The sequence below is a fragment of the Pollachius pollachius genome, assembly GCF_949987615.1.
Source record: "Pollachius pollachius genome assembly, chromosome: 14".
Classification (NCBI taxonomy): Eukaryota; Metazoa; Chordata; class Actinopteri; order Gadiformes; family Gadidae; genus Pollachius; species Pollachius pollachius.
The window spans coordinates 6,167,773-6,186,222 of record NC_136947.1 but is presented as its reverse complement, the minus strand read 5'-3'; the positions used below and the strand labels follow the sequence as shown (position 1 = coordinate 6,186,222).

At 44.1% G+C, this 18,450-nt stretch overlaps 2 protein-coding genes across 3 annotated transcripts; one reads left to right on the top strand and one right to left on the bottom strand.

Annotated features, from left to right (window-relative positions):
- The first annotated feature begins 1,753 nt into the window (after positions 1 to 1,753).
- On the top strand, positions 1,754 to 11,182 carry dsg2l (desmoglein 2 like). Its single transcript, XM_079750714.1, has 14 exons — positions 1,754 to 2,038; positions 3,183 to 3,305; positions 3,572 to 3,727; positions 3,812 to 3,953; positions 4,246 to 4,397; positions 4,681 to 4,815; positions 4,915 to 5,100; positions 5,637 to 5,899; positions 6,014 to 6,156; positions 6,282 to 6,500; positions 6,794 to 7,024; positions 7,467 to 7,594; positions 7,882 to 8,247; positions 8,998 to 11,182. Exons 1-14 carry the CDS (start codon positions 1,991 to 1,993, stop codon positions 10,129 to 10,131), a joined length of 3,426 nt encoding a protein of 1,141 aa, XP_079606840.1. The 5' UTR covers positions 1,754 to 1,990; the 3' UTR covers positions 10,132 to 11,182.
- Positions 11,183 to 12,662: 1,480 nt separating this feature from the next.
- On the bottom strand, positions 12,663 to 16,425 carry LOC307085824 (tubulin beta-2A chain; the record flags this gene model as incomplete). 2 transcript variants are annotated; one of them, XM_079750697.1, is made up of 4 exons in its annotated part: positions 12,663 to 13,747; positions 14,282 to 14,401; positions 15,758 to 15,866; positions 16,369 to 16,425. In XM_079750697.1, the coding sequence occupies 4 exons, from the start codon at positions 16,423 to 16,425 to the stop codon at positions 12,663 to 12,665; spliced, it is 1,371 nt and encodes a 456-aa protein (XP_079606823.1). The 2 variants fall into 2 exon arrangements, with proteins under 2 accessions (XP_079606823.1, XP_079606824.1); XM_079750698.1 differs by having other exon boundaries at positions 14,282 to 14,392.
- Between the last annotated feature and the right edge of the window lie 2,025 nt (positions 16,426 to 18,450).

Below are 18,450 nucleotides of genomic sequence, written 5' to 3'. Positions count from 1 at the left end.
CCCTAATGCTAAACACCTTCGACCAGAATCACCCTGATGACATGCTATCATTTAATCCCAAACTACAGATTTAACCTCTCAACATATATCACAGGTAAATTTAAGCGTGCGCCATAAGGCTGGCAGGCTAATGTGCGCTGTAGAAATACCATTTGCATATGCAAACGTCAGCGTAGCTCCTTCTAGGCCTAGTATTCCTAACCTCTCCCTTGCTGATGCATTAATTGATCACTTCCTAGGAAAGTAAAAAGGCGTTTCCATTATAATTCCCGGCCAGAGCAGTGCGTGCGCGAACAGAGTTTTGTGAACTTGTGACACACAATTCCGGTGAAATGTCGCTTCTGTCATTGTCCATGTGCGTCAATCACTCACTCCTTGATCTCTGTCTCACCCCATTTCATCATAAAAGAGCTTTATTGGCATGAGAAATAGACTGTACACTGCAATATGTTTTTTAATAAACAATGGAAGAATAATGAAACACTACGAAAAGGTTAATACAGAGGAAAATAAATGACCTGTAAAATACAGATGCGGTTATGATTTGAAGTGAGTAAATCAAACAATTTCCTGGATCTGTGAACATTCTTGAGGAATTATGTCCTCAAGGGAATGATTTTGAATAATGAGGGTGTGGTCATTTCGAGGGAGGAATGCTATAGTGGTGAGACAAGTTACATTAGTGTGAAAAATGACAATACTTACACTGATCTGAAACATGTCCAACTGCAACCAGCATTTCCTTATTAAAGCATGCTATTTGTTTATGAAGTAGGCCACCATTGCGGCTGTCCAAGCTGTTGCAATGAAAAAGCAGTTTGTTATACATTTGACCAACATAGGTGTACTGCTTCATTGCGTATTCATGTATAATTGTTATTTTCCATTATGGGATTCAATAATTGACAGTTGGGTCTGCTAGCGCTCCACTGGTTTTCACAAAGCCCTGGTTACTGATTTAGTGTAACTAATGTGGGTTTTCTATTTAGTATCAGTGAAACCAGTCATTAGTCTATGCATGCGGGTGGTAGAAAGTTAATACACAAGGCTGCAAATAAGGTCAAGAAAGCAACAATGAAGGCAAAAAGTCAGCATTACGATAATTATTATTGTGAAGGGGGAAACATGCTGTACCACGGGAACGGGTTGGAGGGGTCGACCCATTAGGCCTTATCTGTGTCCACTTCCCGCACAGTTTGGGACATAGTTAAAAGGGAGTTTCATGTTGTCGATTACAACCAGGCCGTTTTAAAGTAAATATTTGAAGATCCAGCGGCGCCCTCTCTCTGTCCCACCCTGTTCCCAGAGTCGTTGTCCGAGCACGCCGCCACACAGATCTGTTTTTGTTTCTGTTTTTGTCTATTGCATCTAGTTAGATCGTTGGCGGATATAGTTCTGCCAAGTGGTGGATCTCTCAACACACACACACACACACACACACACACACACACACACACACGCACACTATTTCATATGGTCTATGGTCTTATTCCTCAAGAATTTCACATCGTTCGTACATGTTTCACAGGTGAGTGATAGAGAGAGAGAGAGAGAGGGGGGGGGGGGTCTTTACTAGCAAATGTTTGCCCACACGTTGTTTTAATCAGAATTGACTTCGTGACGTATCATGACAATTGATCAGTGTAGTGGGTCAAGATCTAGTGGACTCATTCTGGTCTATGCTGTGGTATTTTATTTTGGCCACTTCCCTTTGAGTGTAACCCACCCCCTTTTTCCTCCACAGAAACAATAGGCTACACAGGAGCGTTGCAGCTATGTAGGAGTGGACACAGCCATTCACGCAACGTCTGTTATCAGCAGCCGAGTGCAGTGAAACCAGAAGAGGCACCGCCTACGTCTGTAACGCGTTAGACATAGTGCTCAGCTCGCCATCCAAGGGCCAAAGTCTAATCAAGACCCAGAAGAGACACAGCAGGCGGATATCAGCCACAAACGTCGGGGGGAATCTCTGTTACTTTTCAAATAAACAATGGTGTCCAAATGCAACTTTGTTGTGTTCCTACCGTTCCTGCTTGCGGTAAGTAAAACCGAAAAAAGAATCGAATTTGTCTGATAGCTTTTTGTGAGAATATAAAACTTGGAGGGCGATAGCGGAAAGCAGGTGTGGCTTTCGTGTCCCGCCGGGGAGGTGGTGGGAGCGCAGAGCGGTTTTAGTGCGCAGCTTTGTGTATCATAAAATGGATTGTAGTTTTAATCTACTGTATGTAAAACAACAACAACAGAAAGCCTAGTATCGCGAAGATGATTGTTTTAAGTTTTGTTTTCGATTCACTGAGGAAATAAAAGGCAGAATGAAGACTTGCGTCCAAACTTTTTGACCTGCGACGTGGTGCTGTGTTGGTGGTCTGCACGGAAAATGGACTGAACACGAATGGCCAGACAATGTAACAATAATCACACGTTTTACCAAGTAATTGCCAGGTATTTAGAGTAATGCCACAGTAACTAGAGGCTAATCCCTACTAACTTTTACTATAGTTTAGATGTTTGTGTGAAATCAAAAAGGCTCCTTGCAAAAGGTGTTTGTTTATCAAACATGTAAATGAAACATAGGCCATTTGGATATCTCTTGTTTTCTAATTACTATTCTTTGTCTATATATAAACCCATACAAAACAAAGCCTAATGTGTTGGCCTCATGTTTGTGTGCAGCATATTTGGAAACATATTCTGTTTTGTTTTTTTAAAAAAGAGCAGAACTATGGACTTTGGCCTACTTTATATCATTAGTTTTAACTCTGGCGCTCACAGGCCTGTCTTATGTTTCAAAATATGTTTTCATACAGTTCATACAGCTAAACTTTGGTCAGATTGTCAAACTTCTTACAGTTCTTTACAGTTGTTATAATTGTGCTATTTTTACTCATGTCCATGACCTTCTAGTGTATGATGGATTGTCTTTGGCTATTGTGTTTTATTGCCATGCAGTCTGCTTGTATCACCTAGTTATGTGCTTTGTAAGGGCTTTGTAAATGTGAAGAAAGGTTCTATATAAATAATGATTATTGCTATATTAAAATAATATTATTAAAAATGCAAGCATATCGAATACAAGCAAACGTTTTTTCATGTAAGCTCGGTCATGCCCTAACTATGACCTGCCACTCTCTCTCTCTAACTATCTATCTCACTCTCTATATATATCTTCTGTATGTCTGCAGTTTGTCCTGGTGGTGGCAGGAGACGGTGAGAAGATGCTCAATCGGCAAAAACGAGAGTGGATTATCGCCCCGAGAAAACTAAATGAGAATCAGGACTACACTATGGATGAATACATCGCAAAAGTATGTGTTTTAAGTGTTTTTTTTAAATCAAGAGCTACCACAAATAACAACAATAACAAATAATCAATTGGGTTTAATACTCTCTTTATTTGCCCTTTCTCAGGCAGCCATAATTTTAGCTTGTATAAATGTGTATGAATTAAAAAGTGTTTTAAGCCTGTCCGTCTTACAATGTTTTAATCTGTGTGTGTGTGTGTGTATGTGTGTGTGTGTGTGTGTGTGTGTGTGTGTGTGTGTGTGTGTGTGTGTGTGTGTGTGTGTTATAGATTCGTTCTGATAAGGAATATGACTCACCTGTCTTCTACTCACTCATGGGCAAAGGAGCCGACCAGAATCCGGTTGGGAGATTCAGTGTAGACCGTGATACCGGTTTGGTAAGAGTCCACAGCATACTGGACCGCGAGGAGATCTCTAATTACACTGTAAGTCGTCCATGATCAACTAGATGACGATTATAAAAGAAGCGATTATAAAAAAATAACAAGCCATTGTTATCCCGGATTCAGTTGCTAGGCATTGCGAAATTCTCCAATGGGGCCCGTGCGGAGAAGGACATTGAACTGGCCATTGTGGTCTTGGACACGAACGACTGCTCACCTGTTTTTCAGGCTAATCAGATGGGCTCTGTCAACGAATCGAGCCCTGCAGGTAGCCCCCATCTCTCAACATTCCTATGTGTAGCATGTATATACTTTGTGTTGTTATCTATCCTAAAGTCTATTCAGTTAAATGGGTTCGCACATAGCCCCAACAAACATCACAATGAGTAACAAAAAACACACCACCATCAGCACCACTAACACACCTTGATGTCTGTTGGCTTTTGTCAGGGTGAGAATCATCGTCGGCCAACATGCTATAATTGGGTGCCGGTGTTGGGGGGTGTTCAAGCCCCTTCAAAAGGTAGTAACACGTTGTAACTTGAAAACTATGCTTCTAGGCACCATTGTCATGAGAGTGATTGCCACGGATGCAGATGAAGGCATCAACAGTGAGATCTCCTACAGCATAGTTGGCACCAGCAGCTCCATGTTCAACATAAACTCGAGAACTGGCGAAGTCACGGTCCGTCAGAACACGCTCGATCGAGAGGTGAGGGTCGACACACTCGCATGTTGTTCTAATTCTTGTTCTTAGTATTATTTTGGTTAATACGATAATCATACAATAATTATTATTATTATTAGCAAGGCCAGGCAAGGATATAAAGTTTACATGTACATTTTAATATTCTATTAATGAAAGTTCAAGGGTGAGATATAATATGTAAATCTTTCAGCAATTAAATAAACTATGTAAGAGCATTACAGGCCAAATTATGAATTATTTTTGGGAATCAACCAAAGTTTTATTATTTTATTGTCCCATTTTCCAGACCAAAGACACATATACGTTGACTGTAAGAGGGACAGACTTGAGCGGAAATGCTGGAGGAAGGTCATCAACGGTTGACGTAGTGATTAATCTCCTGGACATTAACGACAACATCCCCACTCTGGAAAAAGAAATGGTACGAGCAACGCAATGACAGGAACATCAAAATCATAATTTTGTGTCTACCCTTATTTGCCTCCACAATTTCGGTTGCTTAAGTTTTTTTCCTTCGCAGTACGAAGGTCATGTGGAGGAGAACACGGTCAACGTGGAGGTGATGCGGGTCAGGGCCTTCGATCTGGATATGATGTACACTGATAACTGGCTGTCAGTGTTCAGCTTCGCGTCCGGGAATGAAGCCGGCTATTTCAGCATCACCACCGACTCCAAGACCAACGAGGGCGTAATCATGATTCAGAAGGTACACGGCAGATTCACTGCATGTGGGAATCACTCTGCCTCCGTTTAACAATGTAGAACCAAATCTGTTATTTGGAATGTTGATTCATGATTATGATCATTCTTCTGAGATGCGGTTCCACAGTGCGTTGGTTGTAGGAGTGCACCTCTGTGTTCTCCTTTGACAACATGTGTCAAGAGGAAACGTGAATAAACACTATCTAATAGCATCTATCTAATAACGTATCATTAGTTTACCTTCGTCACTCCTGTGCAATCGTCTTTGTTTTAATTAAGGGTTATACAATTTTCCATTTGTATAACCCTTAATCATAGGTATAGTGTCAAAGGGCTTAACAGGTCATAAATATGACACACTATGACATATTTATGTTTAATCCTAACACTCAAATATCTCTGGGCTTCAGACTGCGATTATATTATTATTATCTGTAACCGGTTTGTCGTTCCTGTTGCTTCCCCATGTGAAGCACGTTGGATCTTTGATTTGGATGAAAGCTGCTGTACAAATAAATTTTCATCCGATTGACTCCACAGTCGCTGGACTACGAAGAACTCAAAGTGGTCAACCTGGCGGTGAGCGTCTCCAACAAAGCTCAGTACAGCTTCAGCCACCAGGTGACCCATAAGACCTACCCCATCAAGATCAACGTGGTGAACCAGAAGGAAGGGCCCCGCTTCCACCCCAACGTCAAGGTGGTGACCCTCTCGGAGGACAGCAGCACCATCAGCATCAACAAGGTCATCACCAAATATGCCGCCATCGACAGCGACACATCCAAAATCGCTACCGACGTTTGGTGAGGCCCAGCAGTCCTTTCTCCCCCATGTTTTTGTTGATCATGTGAGTAAAGTGCATGGTAAAAAAACTGTTTTTTGTTTAAAGTCATCAATATAAATGTTCTTTCACTCAGGTATGCCAAAGTGAAGGATGTCGGTGGCTGGTTGAATATCGACAAAAACACCGCAGACATTAGGTTGAATAAATTACCCGATCGAGAGTCAAAATACCTGAAAAACGGAACATACTATGCCGAAATCATATGCATCACAAATGGTAAGTGCAGAATGGGCCGTTTATCACGATCATTCTGATGCCAGTATTGGGAATTTGTAAATTACTATTGAAACGATAGGTCCACTGGAATTGTATTATGCATACTCCAATCTTATTCTTTCCAGATTCCCCCGTCAAAACAGCCACAGGAACCATCGCCATTCAAGTGGAGGACTTCAATGACCACTGTCCAGAACTGACAGTTACCAGCCAGACCATGTGTGTTAATGAAAACATGGTCTACGTTACTGCTGTAGACAAAGATGAGTTCCCAAATTCAGCACCGTTTGAGTTTAGAGTGATTTCTGAAAACAAGCAAGAATGGACCATCGAGCCGTTTAACAGTAAGTCCCTGGTGTGAATTGAGTCCTTTTAAAACCTAATTTGAGAATCCTTTTTATTATTGTTGTTTTTGTTGTTTTTTGAACATTGAGGTAAAAATGCTAAATTCTGTTAGATTTATATTTACATTTAAGGCATTCAGCAGAAGCTTTTATCCAAAGCAACTTACAATAAGTATATTTGTCAAAAGAAAGAGAAAAAACTATATATTGCTGTCAGTACAGTAAAGATGTTCACAGAAACAAGTTCCAAGCACTTAAAATTGCTAGGCTAACCCTCTGGACGCTTTGCACAGAGACCACAGTCATTCTTCGCGACCAGGCCCACCTGTGGCCAGGCTCCTATAAGGTGACCCTGGAGGTCATGGACCAGCAGGGCAAATCGTGTGCAGCTGCCCAGGTGCTGGATGTGCTAGTCTGTACCTGCCGGGAAGACACCAAGAGCTGCGAGGACCGCAAGACAAGCACGGCCAAATTCGGTGCCTCAGGCGTCCTCCTCTTACTCCTGGGACTGCTGCTCCTGCTCTGTGAGTTCATTGGCTGTTAGGCCAAACCCCTCTTAGAATGAACTCTGATCCGTCGTGATATGCATGCAAATACCCAGTGCCCATACCAATGCCGCGCAGTAAAGGAGAAACAGATTATTGTAGTTGTGATGGATGTTTTTTGAGGCCTTGTGTACAAGGTATGGAAAATAATTTTAAAGGATGTCCACGCTTCATGGGGGGTAACTGGAACAGCATGTTGAATGAGGTCCACTTTTAACTGTGTGAATACTGTGTATGTACAGTGGACACTTATGCTGTACGTTTGTTCGATTTTTTACTGGTAGATTCCCTAATGTGACCCATCCTTTTGTAGCCTAATTTGACAGTTAACAGGCATGATTTCCTGTTCATAGCAAAGTTATGAAAGGGACATTTACAGAAACAGTTTAGACTCAAATTTCTTTCTGTACATCTGTTTCAGTGTTGCCCTTGCTGCTACTGTTCTGTCTGTGTGGAGGTGCAGCAACTGTGGGGAAATTCAAGGTTATTCCCTTTGATCCAAAAGAACAGTTGATTGCATACCATACTGAAGGACTGGGGGAAGCCAAGGTACCAGACATCAATCCAAATAAGATTCACCAAGTTAATATGTTCAGCCATGTCAAGTATTGATAATGTTTAACTTCGTTTTATATTCCAAATAGATGACCCTTTAGTTAAAAAGGGTCATCGCAGGACAGACATAAGTGTCACTCACACCACTGATTATTTGCTCCTTTTATGTAACTACTGAGATAACTCGACCCATATTTAGTGCTAGGATTAACATCTGTGTTTGTCGCCTCTTTGAAATAAGTCCAGTGTTACTGACTAGCAATGTTTTATTTCTACTATAGGCGATTCCTCTCATGGGCATAACGGAGGTTGACCACGGGCAAAAAGGAGGCATGTCAGGGGGACACACAAAGAGCGGTTGGGGCATTGAAGTAGGAGCCGGAGGGACCGGATGGACCGGAGGGACCGGAGGGACCGGAGGGGCCGGAGGGGCCGGAGGTTGCTTCACCTCCGAAAGCATGCATCAATACAGAGGGTACCACCAGCACGGCCTGGGGGGCATGCAGACGGAGTGTGAAGCAGCACGAGGAGGATGCATGACTGGGCAACACGGCCATTACGCCTCACAGCTGGGCTCAGGATACAAAGGCCGGATGTACGACGGTATGGCTCTGTCTGAGGGGTTCCTGCGCGAGTACTACTCCAACGTGAGTCAGACACACTTACATATGCTTTTCGGTTGGCTTTCTAGCCTTGCCTTGTCTTTCAGCAGTGTTTAAGGACGTGGGAAGCATTTTTTCAGTTGGCAAAGGTTTTGTTTTTAACACAAAGTTAAATAAAGCCTCACATTTCGAAAGGTTTTAGGAGCCATGACAAAATACAGACTTTAGTTTATTTTAAAAAAATTGGTTTGTGTCATCATGGAAGACATCTTGCCATTGGTCATTTTGTGGCCAAAGCTATTTCTTTGCTGTGGTCAAACAAATCTTACTTTAAATTAATAATCTAAAATCTGATAGCAGATGATCTGAAACCCGGATGATTCAGATTCTTTCACTTTTTTTTGGCCAAATCCTACTTAATCTTTGATGTATTGGCCTCAGGGTTTGGCCTAGAACCTTAATATTTTCGCACGTTTCTCTTCCTTCTAAGCCCTCATGTAGTAATTGGCTACTAACAGCAACCACAAACTTCATCAGATCAAGCAAACTCTAAAGGTTTCTGTCAAGGTTTTAAATCAATACCTTTAGACTGGAAACCGTAGAAAAACAAATGAATGAGTTCCTCATTGCACAATTATCTCTAACAAAACAGGAAAGGTTTTTGGTTTCCGGCCAAGGCACATGTGCTGTCTTTGCAGTCCAACAATAGCCTAGCATGACTGCAAGATCTGAGATTAAATTATTGAAATGTCTTCAGAACTGACACTCTCCCAATTGTACTTCCACTATTTACAGAAAGCCAGCCATGGTGCGCAACAGTCCATGGAGGTGGATGCTCTGCAGGCGTTTGCCTACGAGGGCCGGGGGTCTCCGGCCGGCTCCGTGGGAAGCTTCAGCATGCTGGACAACGACGACGACCTTGAGTTCCTTAATGACCTCGGACCCAAGTTCAAAACCTTGGCCGAGATCTGCCGGGGCTCATCTTTGAACTCGGTGGACGTGAGGCAGTCGGTCCGTCCACCGCAGCCCAGGCCGGTGTCTCCCGCCAGGCCGTCCACCTCCAGCCACACCCACACCCACACAGAAAGCATGAGAGAGAAGGACCACGTCAGCGTCAACACCCACAACGTCCAAAACACCTTCAACACGCAAAACACCCTAAACACCCACGACACCTCCAGTGTTGTTTCCGGATCCTCCACCATGGTTCAGGGGAACCTGGTGCAGGGGGGAACCCAGGGAATAGCCACCCTCCCAAGGATGCAGTACCAAGACAACATGGTGACGGCCGGTCAGACAATGCTCGTCCAGCAACCCACCATGTACTACACGGCCGCCCCCATGTACGTGGTCGAACAGAGGCCTCAAATGGTCTTGGTGACGGGGGGCGCCCAGCCGGCTGTGGGTCAGGTGGGGCTGGGTCAGGGGCTGATGCAGGTGGGAGGTTCCCAGCAGGGCGTGGTTCTCGTGGAGACGCAGATGGCAGCGGGTACCCAGCCGCACTATGTCGCCAACCGGGCGGGCCAGGCCGTCTCTCAGGGGGCGGAGCAGACGGTCATCACCACGACGACAGAGCACGTCACCAAGGGCCAAGGGGTCTCTCACGGCGGCTCTGCCGGTGGATCCATGTCCAGGCAGCGGGTGATGATGTTGGATAACGGCTCAGTGTCTGCAGGGGCTGGTTGCAGCAGGGGTTCAGTGCAGACGGTTCTGCTGGAGGGTCAGGGTCTGGCGGGGGCTGGGTTGGAGGTCAGAGATCAAGGATTAGCGAGTTTCTCAATGAGATCCCAGCAGGGTTCATCAGCGGGGTCATACAAGGACTCTGCTGTCAAGACCACTCCTATAGCCGTAGGGAGCCAAAATGTCGTTACGCAACATAAAAAGATCGTCGTCACTGAGAGAAATGTCGAAACCAGTTCTCGAGCTTAGTGCCAGTGTGGAAAGTTCATCCCTTTGTACTTGCTTTGTCTTGCATGACCAAGACTATGCAATAGCATCTGTCATTATCAATCATCCAAGTATGTTCGATTAACTTTTGCATCCATTACCGCAACACGTAATTAATTTGATAAAACCTGGATCTAGACCTGAAACATTAAGTACTAGGTGATAACACACCCAAATGTATTTTTTAAATCTTCAAATATACATACAGTGTTTCTAGTAATTTGCCGTATTTTGGGAACAAATATTGCTCATGGTAAATTACACCAAATGTAATGGAAGGCATAATTCAGGAACATTCTGATATGATTAGGAAACAGATAGAAGTCATTTGGTCAAAACGGCATGTTCCGAGTTTTATTTGGATATACTGTATACATCAGGCTCAGAAGAAAGAGAAATACTCCTAGAGAAATAAAACTCTGAGTATTCTTTGATCTATCCAACCTGGAGATGCCAGCATTCTGAGAATCACATTGTATTTTGACAGTATGACTTCATTAATAGGGTTTTAAAATAAATTAATGCTGGTGTAATATTAATAATACTACATAAAATTAATTAGTTTTAAGGTGTTTAAATGTGTTTGTTTGTTATGTTTATGTTGGGCTCAAACTGGTTGCTGGTTGTTAATTCTACTGTTGACCAGAGCAAAGGTTTATAGCAAAATGCTTAAAGTACTAACACTTTTTATCTAAAAGAAAAAGGTTGTGTGTACCGAATTTGCACAAATGTTATGCTGAATAATATAATTATTATTTTTAATCAATGTGTGTCTGTGGTTTTGTAATTGACTGGCAATTAAAAAAGATATTAGGTAGTTTTGATATGCTTTGTTTTTTAATAATGCTAAAGAGATTATATTGGGACTCCCTTTGAAAGCACTGTTTTAGTTCAGGGTCAATGACTGCTGTTTTGGTTTGGGTACTGGTAATTATGTTGATAATGGCATCTCACTCCATGGGATTTGTATGCCATACATGTTTGTTTAACTTGTTTTTTGACTCTTGTTATAATAAAATGCCATATTGCATAATCTGTGGTCGTTTGTAAATTAATCTACAGCCTACGTATTTCATTAGAATTGAATAACAAGATAATCATGTTCTTTTGTTACAAGTTAGTATAGGTGTTTGAATAGTTGTTTTGTTTGTTCATGTGGATTAGCTTGTTATACAAGTTCACCGAATTCTACTGCTTTCACAGCAAATTATAAAACAAAGCTAGTTTAATTAGATAGGGGGCCATTTATTGTCTACCGCTGTTTGGGTGCATTCCTATCTTGCTCATGCAAAATGGCTGTGAGCGATATAATTAGAAGTATTACCAGAGCGATGACAGCACTGTCATGCAGGAGTGGGTCACAAAACACACTGAACTGCTGATCTCAGAGGTCAGGGAGGATCTTTGAGAAAGTACCATGATACCCGGTAGCATCTTGGTTCAAAGGCCAGAGGTCAGAAGGCACTTGAGGTCAAATGCAACTTGCCCTCAAGCTGTACTCAAATGCTTCTCTGTATATACTGTGTTGAATTGTCCACAACTTACATATTTAAGCTGTTTTGGTGTCGAATGTTATGTCAATGACAGTTTTATGCATGTTTAGGTAAGCTTAACACGCAGTGTTAAGTCTAACAAACACCGGTGTTAAAGCAGTATTAAGATGAGAATTCCATGAGTGATAAGCCAGTTGGTCTATTTTTATCCTGACAGAGTTTGAGAGCCTGTAGATGGTTTATGTTGCTGCATCTGGTAGTCAATAAACTGGTCTGCAGCCCAACAATCAGTATTTTTCCTTTGGGAGTTGGCTTGCCAGTTTGCATGGCGGGAAATATTAAAACATTAGAGTTAAAGCTACAATTTGCAAGATTTGTTATTTCAATAGTTACCTGTAGTTTAATAGTAGTCTAGTTGTTTTATAAACAACCATAATCCAAATGTAAGTTAATTTGTAATACCATTATTTGTTTGTATATGAGTGAATATAAGTAGTATTCACTTCTTGTTTATGAAATATCAATAAACCCTAAGTTAATGGTTAAAAGGAAACACAACACATTGATAGGACAGAATATTTTATTTTTGCTATGGTTTACTTGTATCACTGAATGCATTCTGAGGTAAATGTTACAAAACTGTATTTAGGGCAAGTTTCTCTTAATTGGCACTGGATAAGCATGACTTGGAAAACCAATGACTATAATACTCACATAATTGTTATGCTCCAACAGCACCAAATGGTTCACCACGGGCCAGGTTGACAGACAGTATTGAAAAGTCTACACAAGGAATCTAAACCTGCGACGTTCAGAACACAGCATAACACGGCTCTCCCTCTGTCTCTCACCCCCGTCTCACCAACCCCTCTGCAACTTCCGACAACAATGATGATCTTTTTTTTTAAAGTGACTGGTTCACAGAGCTAGCACAAGGATTGGCAGGGGGGGGGGGGGGGGGTGGGGGGGGGGGGGGGGGGTGGGGGGGGGGTGGGGTCTTCTTCACGAGGTCTCCCTCGATCAGTGGCGAACGTCCTGCTGCTCTTCCTCCTCGTCCTCCAGCTCGTCCTCTTCGTACTCGCCCATCTCGTCGGCCGTGGCGTCCTGGTACTGCTGGTACTCGGACACCAGGTCGTTCATGTTGCTCTCCGCCTCGGTGAACTCCATCTCGTCCATGCCCTCGCCCGTGTACCAGTGGAGGAAGGCCTTGCGGCGGAACATGGCGGTGAACTGCTCGGAGATCCTGCGGAACAGCTCCTGGATGGCCGTGCTGTTGCCAATGAAGGTGGCCGACATCTTGAGTCCCCGGGGCGGGATGTCACACACGGCCGTCTTCACGTTGTTGGGGATCCACTCCACGAAGTAGCTGCTGTTTTTGTTCTGCACGCTCAGCATCTGTTCGTCCACCTCCTTCATGGACATGCGGCCGCGGAAGATGGCCGCCACTGTCAGGTAGCGTCCGTGGCGGGGGTCGCACGCCGCCATCATGTTCTTGGCGTCGAACATCTGCTGCGTGAGCTCGGGCACGGAGAGGGCGCGGTACTGCTGGCTTCCCCGGCTGGTGAGGGGGGCGAAGCCCGGCATGAAGAAGTGCAGGCGGGGGAAAGGCACCATGTTGACGGCCAGCTTGCGCAGGTCGGCGTTGAGCTGCCCGGGGAAACGCAGGCAGGTGGTGACGCCGCTCATGGTGGCCGACACCAGGTGGTTGAGGTCGCCGTAGGTGGGCGTGGTCAGCTTGAGCGTGCGGAAGCAGATGTCGTACAGTGCCTCATTGTCGATGCTGAAGGTCTCGTCGGTGTTCTCCACCAGCTGGTGCACGGAGAGCGTGGCGTTGTAGGGCTCCACCACCGTGTCGGACACCTTGGGCGAGGGCATGACGCTGAAGGTCACCATGATGCGGTCGGGGTACTCCTCGCGGATCTTGCTGATGAGCAGGGTGCCCAGGCCGGAGCCGGTGCCGCCACCCAGGGAGTGGGTGAGCTGGAAGCCCTGCAGGCAGTCGCAGTTCTCAGACTCCTTCCTCACCACGTCCAGGACAGAGTCCACCAGTTCAGCACCCTCGGTGTAGTGGCCCTTGGCCCAGTTGTTTCCCGCTCCGCTCTGACCTGGGACACAGGAAATGAGGAGTCAGGAGTTGGATCATATTCTGGCAAATCACAAGAATGTTTAAAGTTCTTTCATTTGTTGATTAATGCTGATAACGTTCAGTGTCATAATAAAGTGCTTGTGTTGAAAGCCCCTTTTTATGCGGTAAGACCACTAAATATCCTTGTTTGTTGAAGAGCTGTGCACCCACTAACCATTTATCCAAAGAGAAGATACATTCTTGCTGTGAAAAACTAAGTGGGAGGGTGTATATTTGGGGAGTCACTGTGTTGCATACTTGGGACAGTATATCATTAGCACTCAGCACCACTGCAGCATTCTATCTTTTTTGGCTGAGTCACCGCAAGAGCTTCCCGAGCCCAACACGGTTCAGCCCCTGCATCCACACACTGGCATAGTCGCTGAGAACGCACACAAGGGGAATCTTCATCACTGTCGAGTAAAAATAGGCTCCGATTTAGAGCCTAGCCTTTTACGTGACAGCCTCCTACACAGACACACACGGACAAATGCAAAGTGAAGGAATAACTCACCAAAGACGAAGTTGTCGGGTCTAAAGAGCTGTCCAAAGGGACCGGATCGCACTGAGTCCATGGTGCCTGGTTCCAAATCTACCAGGATCGCACGAGGGACAAATTTGCTGCCTTGAGAGTAAAACAGGAGAGAGGTTTAGACGGGGTGGGAAGTGATTAAACGATGGACTGATCGTTGATTACGAAATGGTTCTAAGGATGAGCACAATATCAAGTAATAACAGTATATATGTGCGTAATAGATATCCAAAACGAGCTGCAGATATCTGTTTTTATCATTTGTTCAAGGGTTATATAATGTTTCATATAATGCTAACTTTTCAAGCAAACATAATAACAGAAACAAGTTAGAAATCCTGTGTTTCATGCTTGAAGGTCCCAAACATCTATCTGCCTTTAAATCTTCCTGACCGAACTGCGACACACCCAATATTTTGGAAGGATCGCTTGAATGCTTTTTATAGAACCACCACTGCCACATCATTTGCCACACCCTTTCTCAAGCCCCCGTCCACCCCCCAAACCGCTCCCTCTCCCTCTATCTCGCTCTCTCTGTTGCTCTGTCTCTGAGCTGTCTCTATCTATCTGTCTGGCTCTCTCTGAGCTGTCTCTATCTCTCTGTCTGTCTCCCTCTCTGAACTGTCTTGCAAGCCCATTGCTGCACTTCCCGTTCTTCATAAAGGTGGTACTGCTGCTAAAATACTTCACTTTTTAAAAGTGGCATTTAAGCAATGCAACAAGGCAACCTCTTCACAGACGGGGCCCATATTTCTCAACATCTGTTGGCGCTTTGGTATCACTTGCATATTGGCAAGCTGTCAAGCATCCTACTAAGGGTTTACAGAGGTTACTGTTTGGTTTCCATGCTTGGTTCTGCATACTGATTGAGGCACTGTAACCTACACTGCCGAAAAGGCCACTGAACAAACTATCAATGAGAACACTGGGATTATTGGCCGTAAACCATCATTGACGTTTCCAAATACGTAATCAGAGCGATATGAACTCTGAGATACTGTGGCGCAGCTTTGCAGAGATATACTGCTGATTCATGGATACTTAGTAGCATTATCCACCCCGAGAGCAGTAGAAAAGACAGACAGACAGACAGACAGACAGACAGACAGACAGACAGACAGACAGACAGACAGAAAGACAGGAAAGCACACGCCAGGGGAGACTGGGGGAGGAGGAGGAGGTAATGGGCTCTAGAAGGAAAGAGTGAGAAGCAGAGAACAGTGAGTTCCCAGGTGCTGCTGGTGCTGTCCTCATTTCCCCCTGTCCAACCGTGACCTACTTCCCTCACGCAGCTCCACTGGAGAAGGGCATACAGTGTGCCATTTAAATGAGCTCTGCAGTTTTGCCTGCAGCAAGATCATGAGGCAATAAACAACAACGGCGAAGGGGGGTGTTTTTCTGCATGAGAACACGATTATTGGCAACCAGATCTGTTTAAAAAAAGATGAGAAGGTTTACCTGACGCCTCATTATAGTAGACGTTTATTCGCTCGAGCTGCAGGTCGCTGTCACCTTGGTAGCTACCAGTAGGGTCGATGCCGTGTTCGTCACTTATAACTTCCCAGAACTAAATGTGATATAAAAATATAGCCAAACTTAGAAAACACAATATCTTATATATTAACACCTGACGTTAATAGCAGACACGGGATTGCAATGCGCATGTTGCATAGCGATGATGCGTCGGATTAGGGCTAAAGGTACTGGACAAGGCCTGAGAGACGTTGCGCAGTTAGGGGACAAATGCGGTACAGTGGGGGGCACCGCCGCCTTGCAGCACAACCCAAACCCAATGCACCGCACCCACCAATGTGGATGTTCAAAAACACTTAAGGCAAACTATAATTGTGTTTCTCCAAAAATACTAGCAAATAAATTCACCAGGAACTGTTATTACTGTTTATAACTAGGCGTGATTCTCTTATATTCTCCGATATCACATATCAGATCACGTTGAATCATCATTATCGTACAAAAAACGAATAGCAGGTGTTTAATTTAAACATTCATAGAGGCTTCTTTTTCCTTGACCAAAGAAAATAACTCCTCAAAGTGCGTGCTGCCCTTACCTTCGCCCCGATCTGATTTCCGCACTGGCCTGCCTGGATGTGGACAATTTCCCTCATGGTTGCGTTTCGGTGGTGGTTGTCTTTGCTCGTCTCAACTTCCTCGATGTCCAGTCTTCGGCACTGTGTTTGATCACTCTCCTGCACTTGCTACATCCGATGATGAAGCGATGGAGCCGGCGAGGTGATAAGCGTGCTGCCGGTGACATCACGCCGGCGCAGCATCACAACATCCATTTTCAGCCAATGGGAGGGCAGCGGTTTGATGCAGTGGACTAGAGGATGCTGCATCATCCACGAGTGTGGCCTGGCATCACTCTGTTCCAGATTAAGAGAGCTGACTGCTTCTACAATCAGTGAGGTAATATATTTGTATTGGCATAATAAATAATGAAGAGCATATTATCTGATGGAATTATATTCAAAACATTTGTTTTAGGAGAACAGTGTTGCAGGCAGCAAAGTCGTAAGCAGGGAACCATCTGTGCGATTTCATGAACAAAAACTGTTGATTCATAGTGATTCTGATGGGAGAGCAAGGGAAACTAAATACTGAGAGGCTTGATCACTTTGTTTGTGCTGTTTTGTCTGACTTTAACATGGAATTATTCGAGAGATTACGTAGTCTGTAGATGACTCACTTTCTGTTAATCATTTACATTACTGTCTAACTTTCAAAATTAAAGAGAGAGTTTTAAAGTCCTAGAGAAACCAAAGCTATGATCTTTAATCGATGTTAAACAGTTACATTTCATCTAACAATTTTGTAGACTCCAACCTAGATTATAAAAAAATATGGCTTCATTTTCTAAATACCGTCTGTTTCCAACTAATTCAAAGTCATAACCGTTTTCTCTAGCCGCATGAGATTTGTTATCAACAGAAACTGACATAGAGCTCAGTCAATGGGGGTAGGGTGGGGCTATAACGAACAGCAAAACACACACTTTGTTAGATTCCATATCCAGTAACTAGGCAATCATACACTGATTAACCTCTTTATCGTTTTAGGTGGATCCTCACCATCACACAAGATTTGATTGGGCATTTCTTTCAATCTTTGAGGCAGGGGCATACAGCTCAAAGTCTTTCATTTTATGCTGATTATTTTTTGGAATCCCATCCAAAACAACCTCTTAAATCAAAATGTTTTTTTACGGTGCTTATTGTGGAATATTTGTGGTAGTATTATGCATTACTACATTATGTTGCATTGCATTTTAATAAATGTTAATCTGAGTGGAGTGCGTGTGCACAGGTGATTCAAGTTCAAGCAGCCTCACCCAGTCCAACATGCAGATTTGATCTCTGGCACTGGGTGAGGCCTCACACCTGCGCACAAATGGTAATCACCGCTCGATTAACCATGCGTCAAAACACAAACTTGGGAAGCAAGCACTGACATGTGAGCACTTGGACCCCCGCCCAACCTGCTAACATCTGCTGGTGTACAGCAACTACCTGTGTCCTGTGTATATAGGAGAGCCCATCAAAGCCATTTAGGTGGACTGTTGTGTTGCACGGTCAACTGCAGCACCGATGCCCACCCACCGTGGGTGGGACACTGCCATGGCGACAGACAGCTACCTGCCTCCCAGCACCACCCCCTGCAGCAGCCATCACCAGGAGCTGCTATCAGCAGTGATAGCAGTCATCAGCAGCTATAGCAGGCCAGGGCCTAACACACTTCAGCTGTCAGCCAGCACTGCAGTCTAAGGCCCCATGCTCCAGGAGGGAGACAGGAACATCCTCATCGGAAAGAGAGCTCCCACATGTCAGCCTTGATAACTTGCTTATTATTAACGTATTACAGCGAGCCGTAATCATGGCATTTCATAATGCGGCTCTACCTTATTAAATAGAGGATTTGATTGGTTTTGACTGATGGTATACTCTATGTACCGGTACCCCTCTTCATTTAAAAGTGATAAAACCATTGAAACACATACTTTGTAAATAGCTTTATACATTTCTATGTTACTTTATTTGTATCTTTTCTTTGTTAGCTTTGTACTTTTCCGTCTACTCTAACAAGTGTAAGTGTATTCTGATTCTGAAGACAAAGGGTCTTGACACACGGAAATC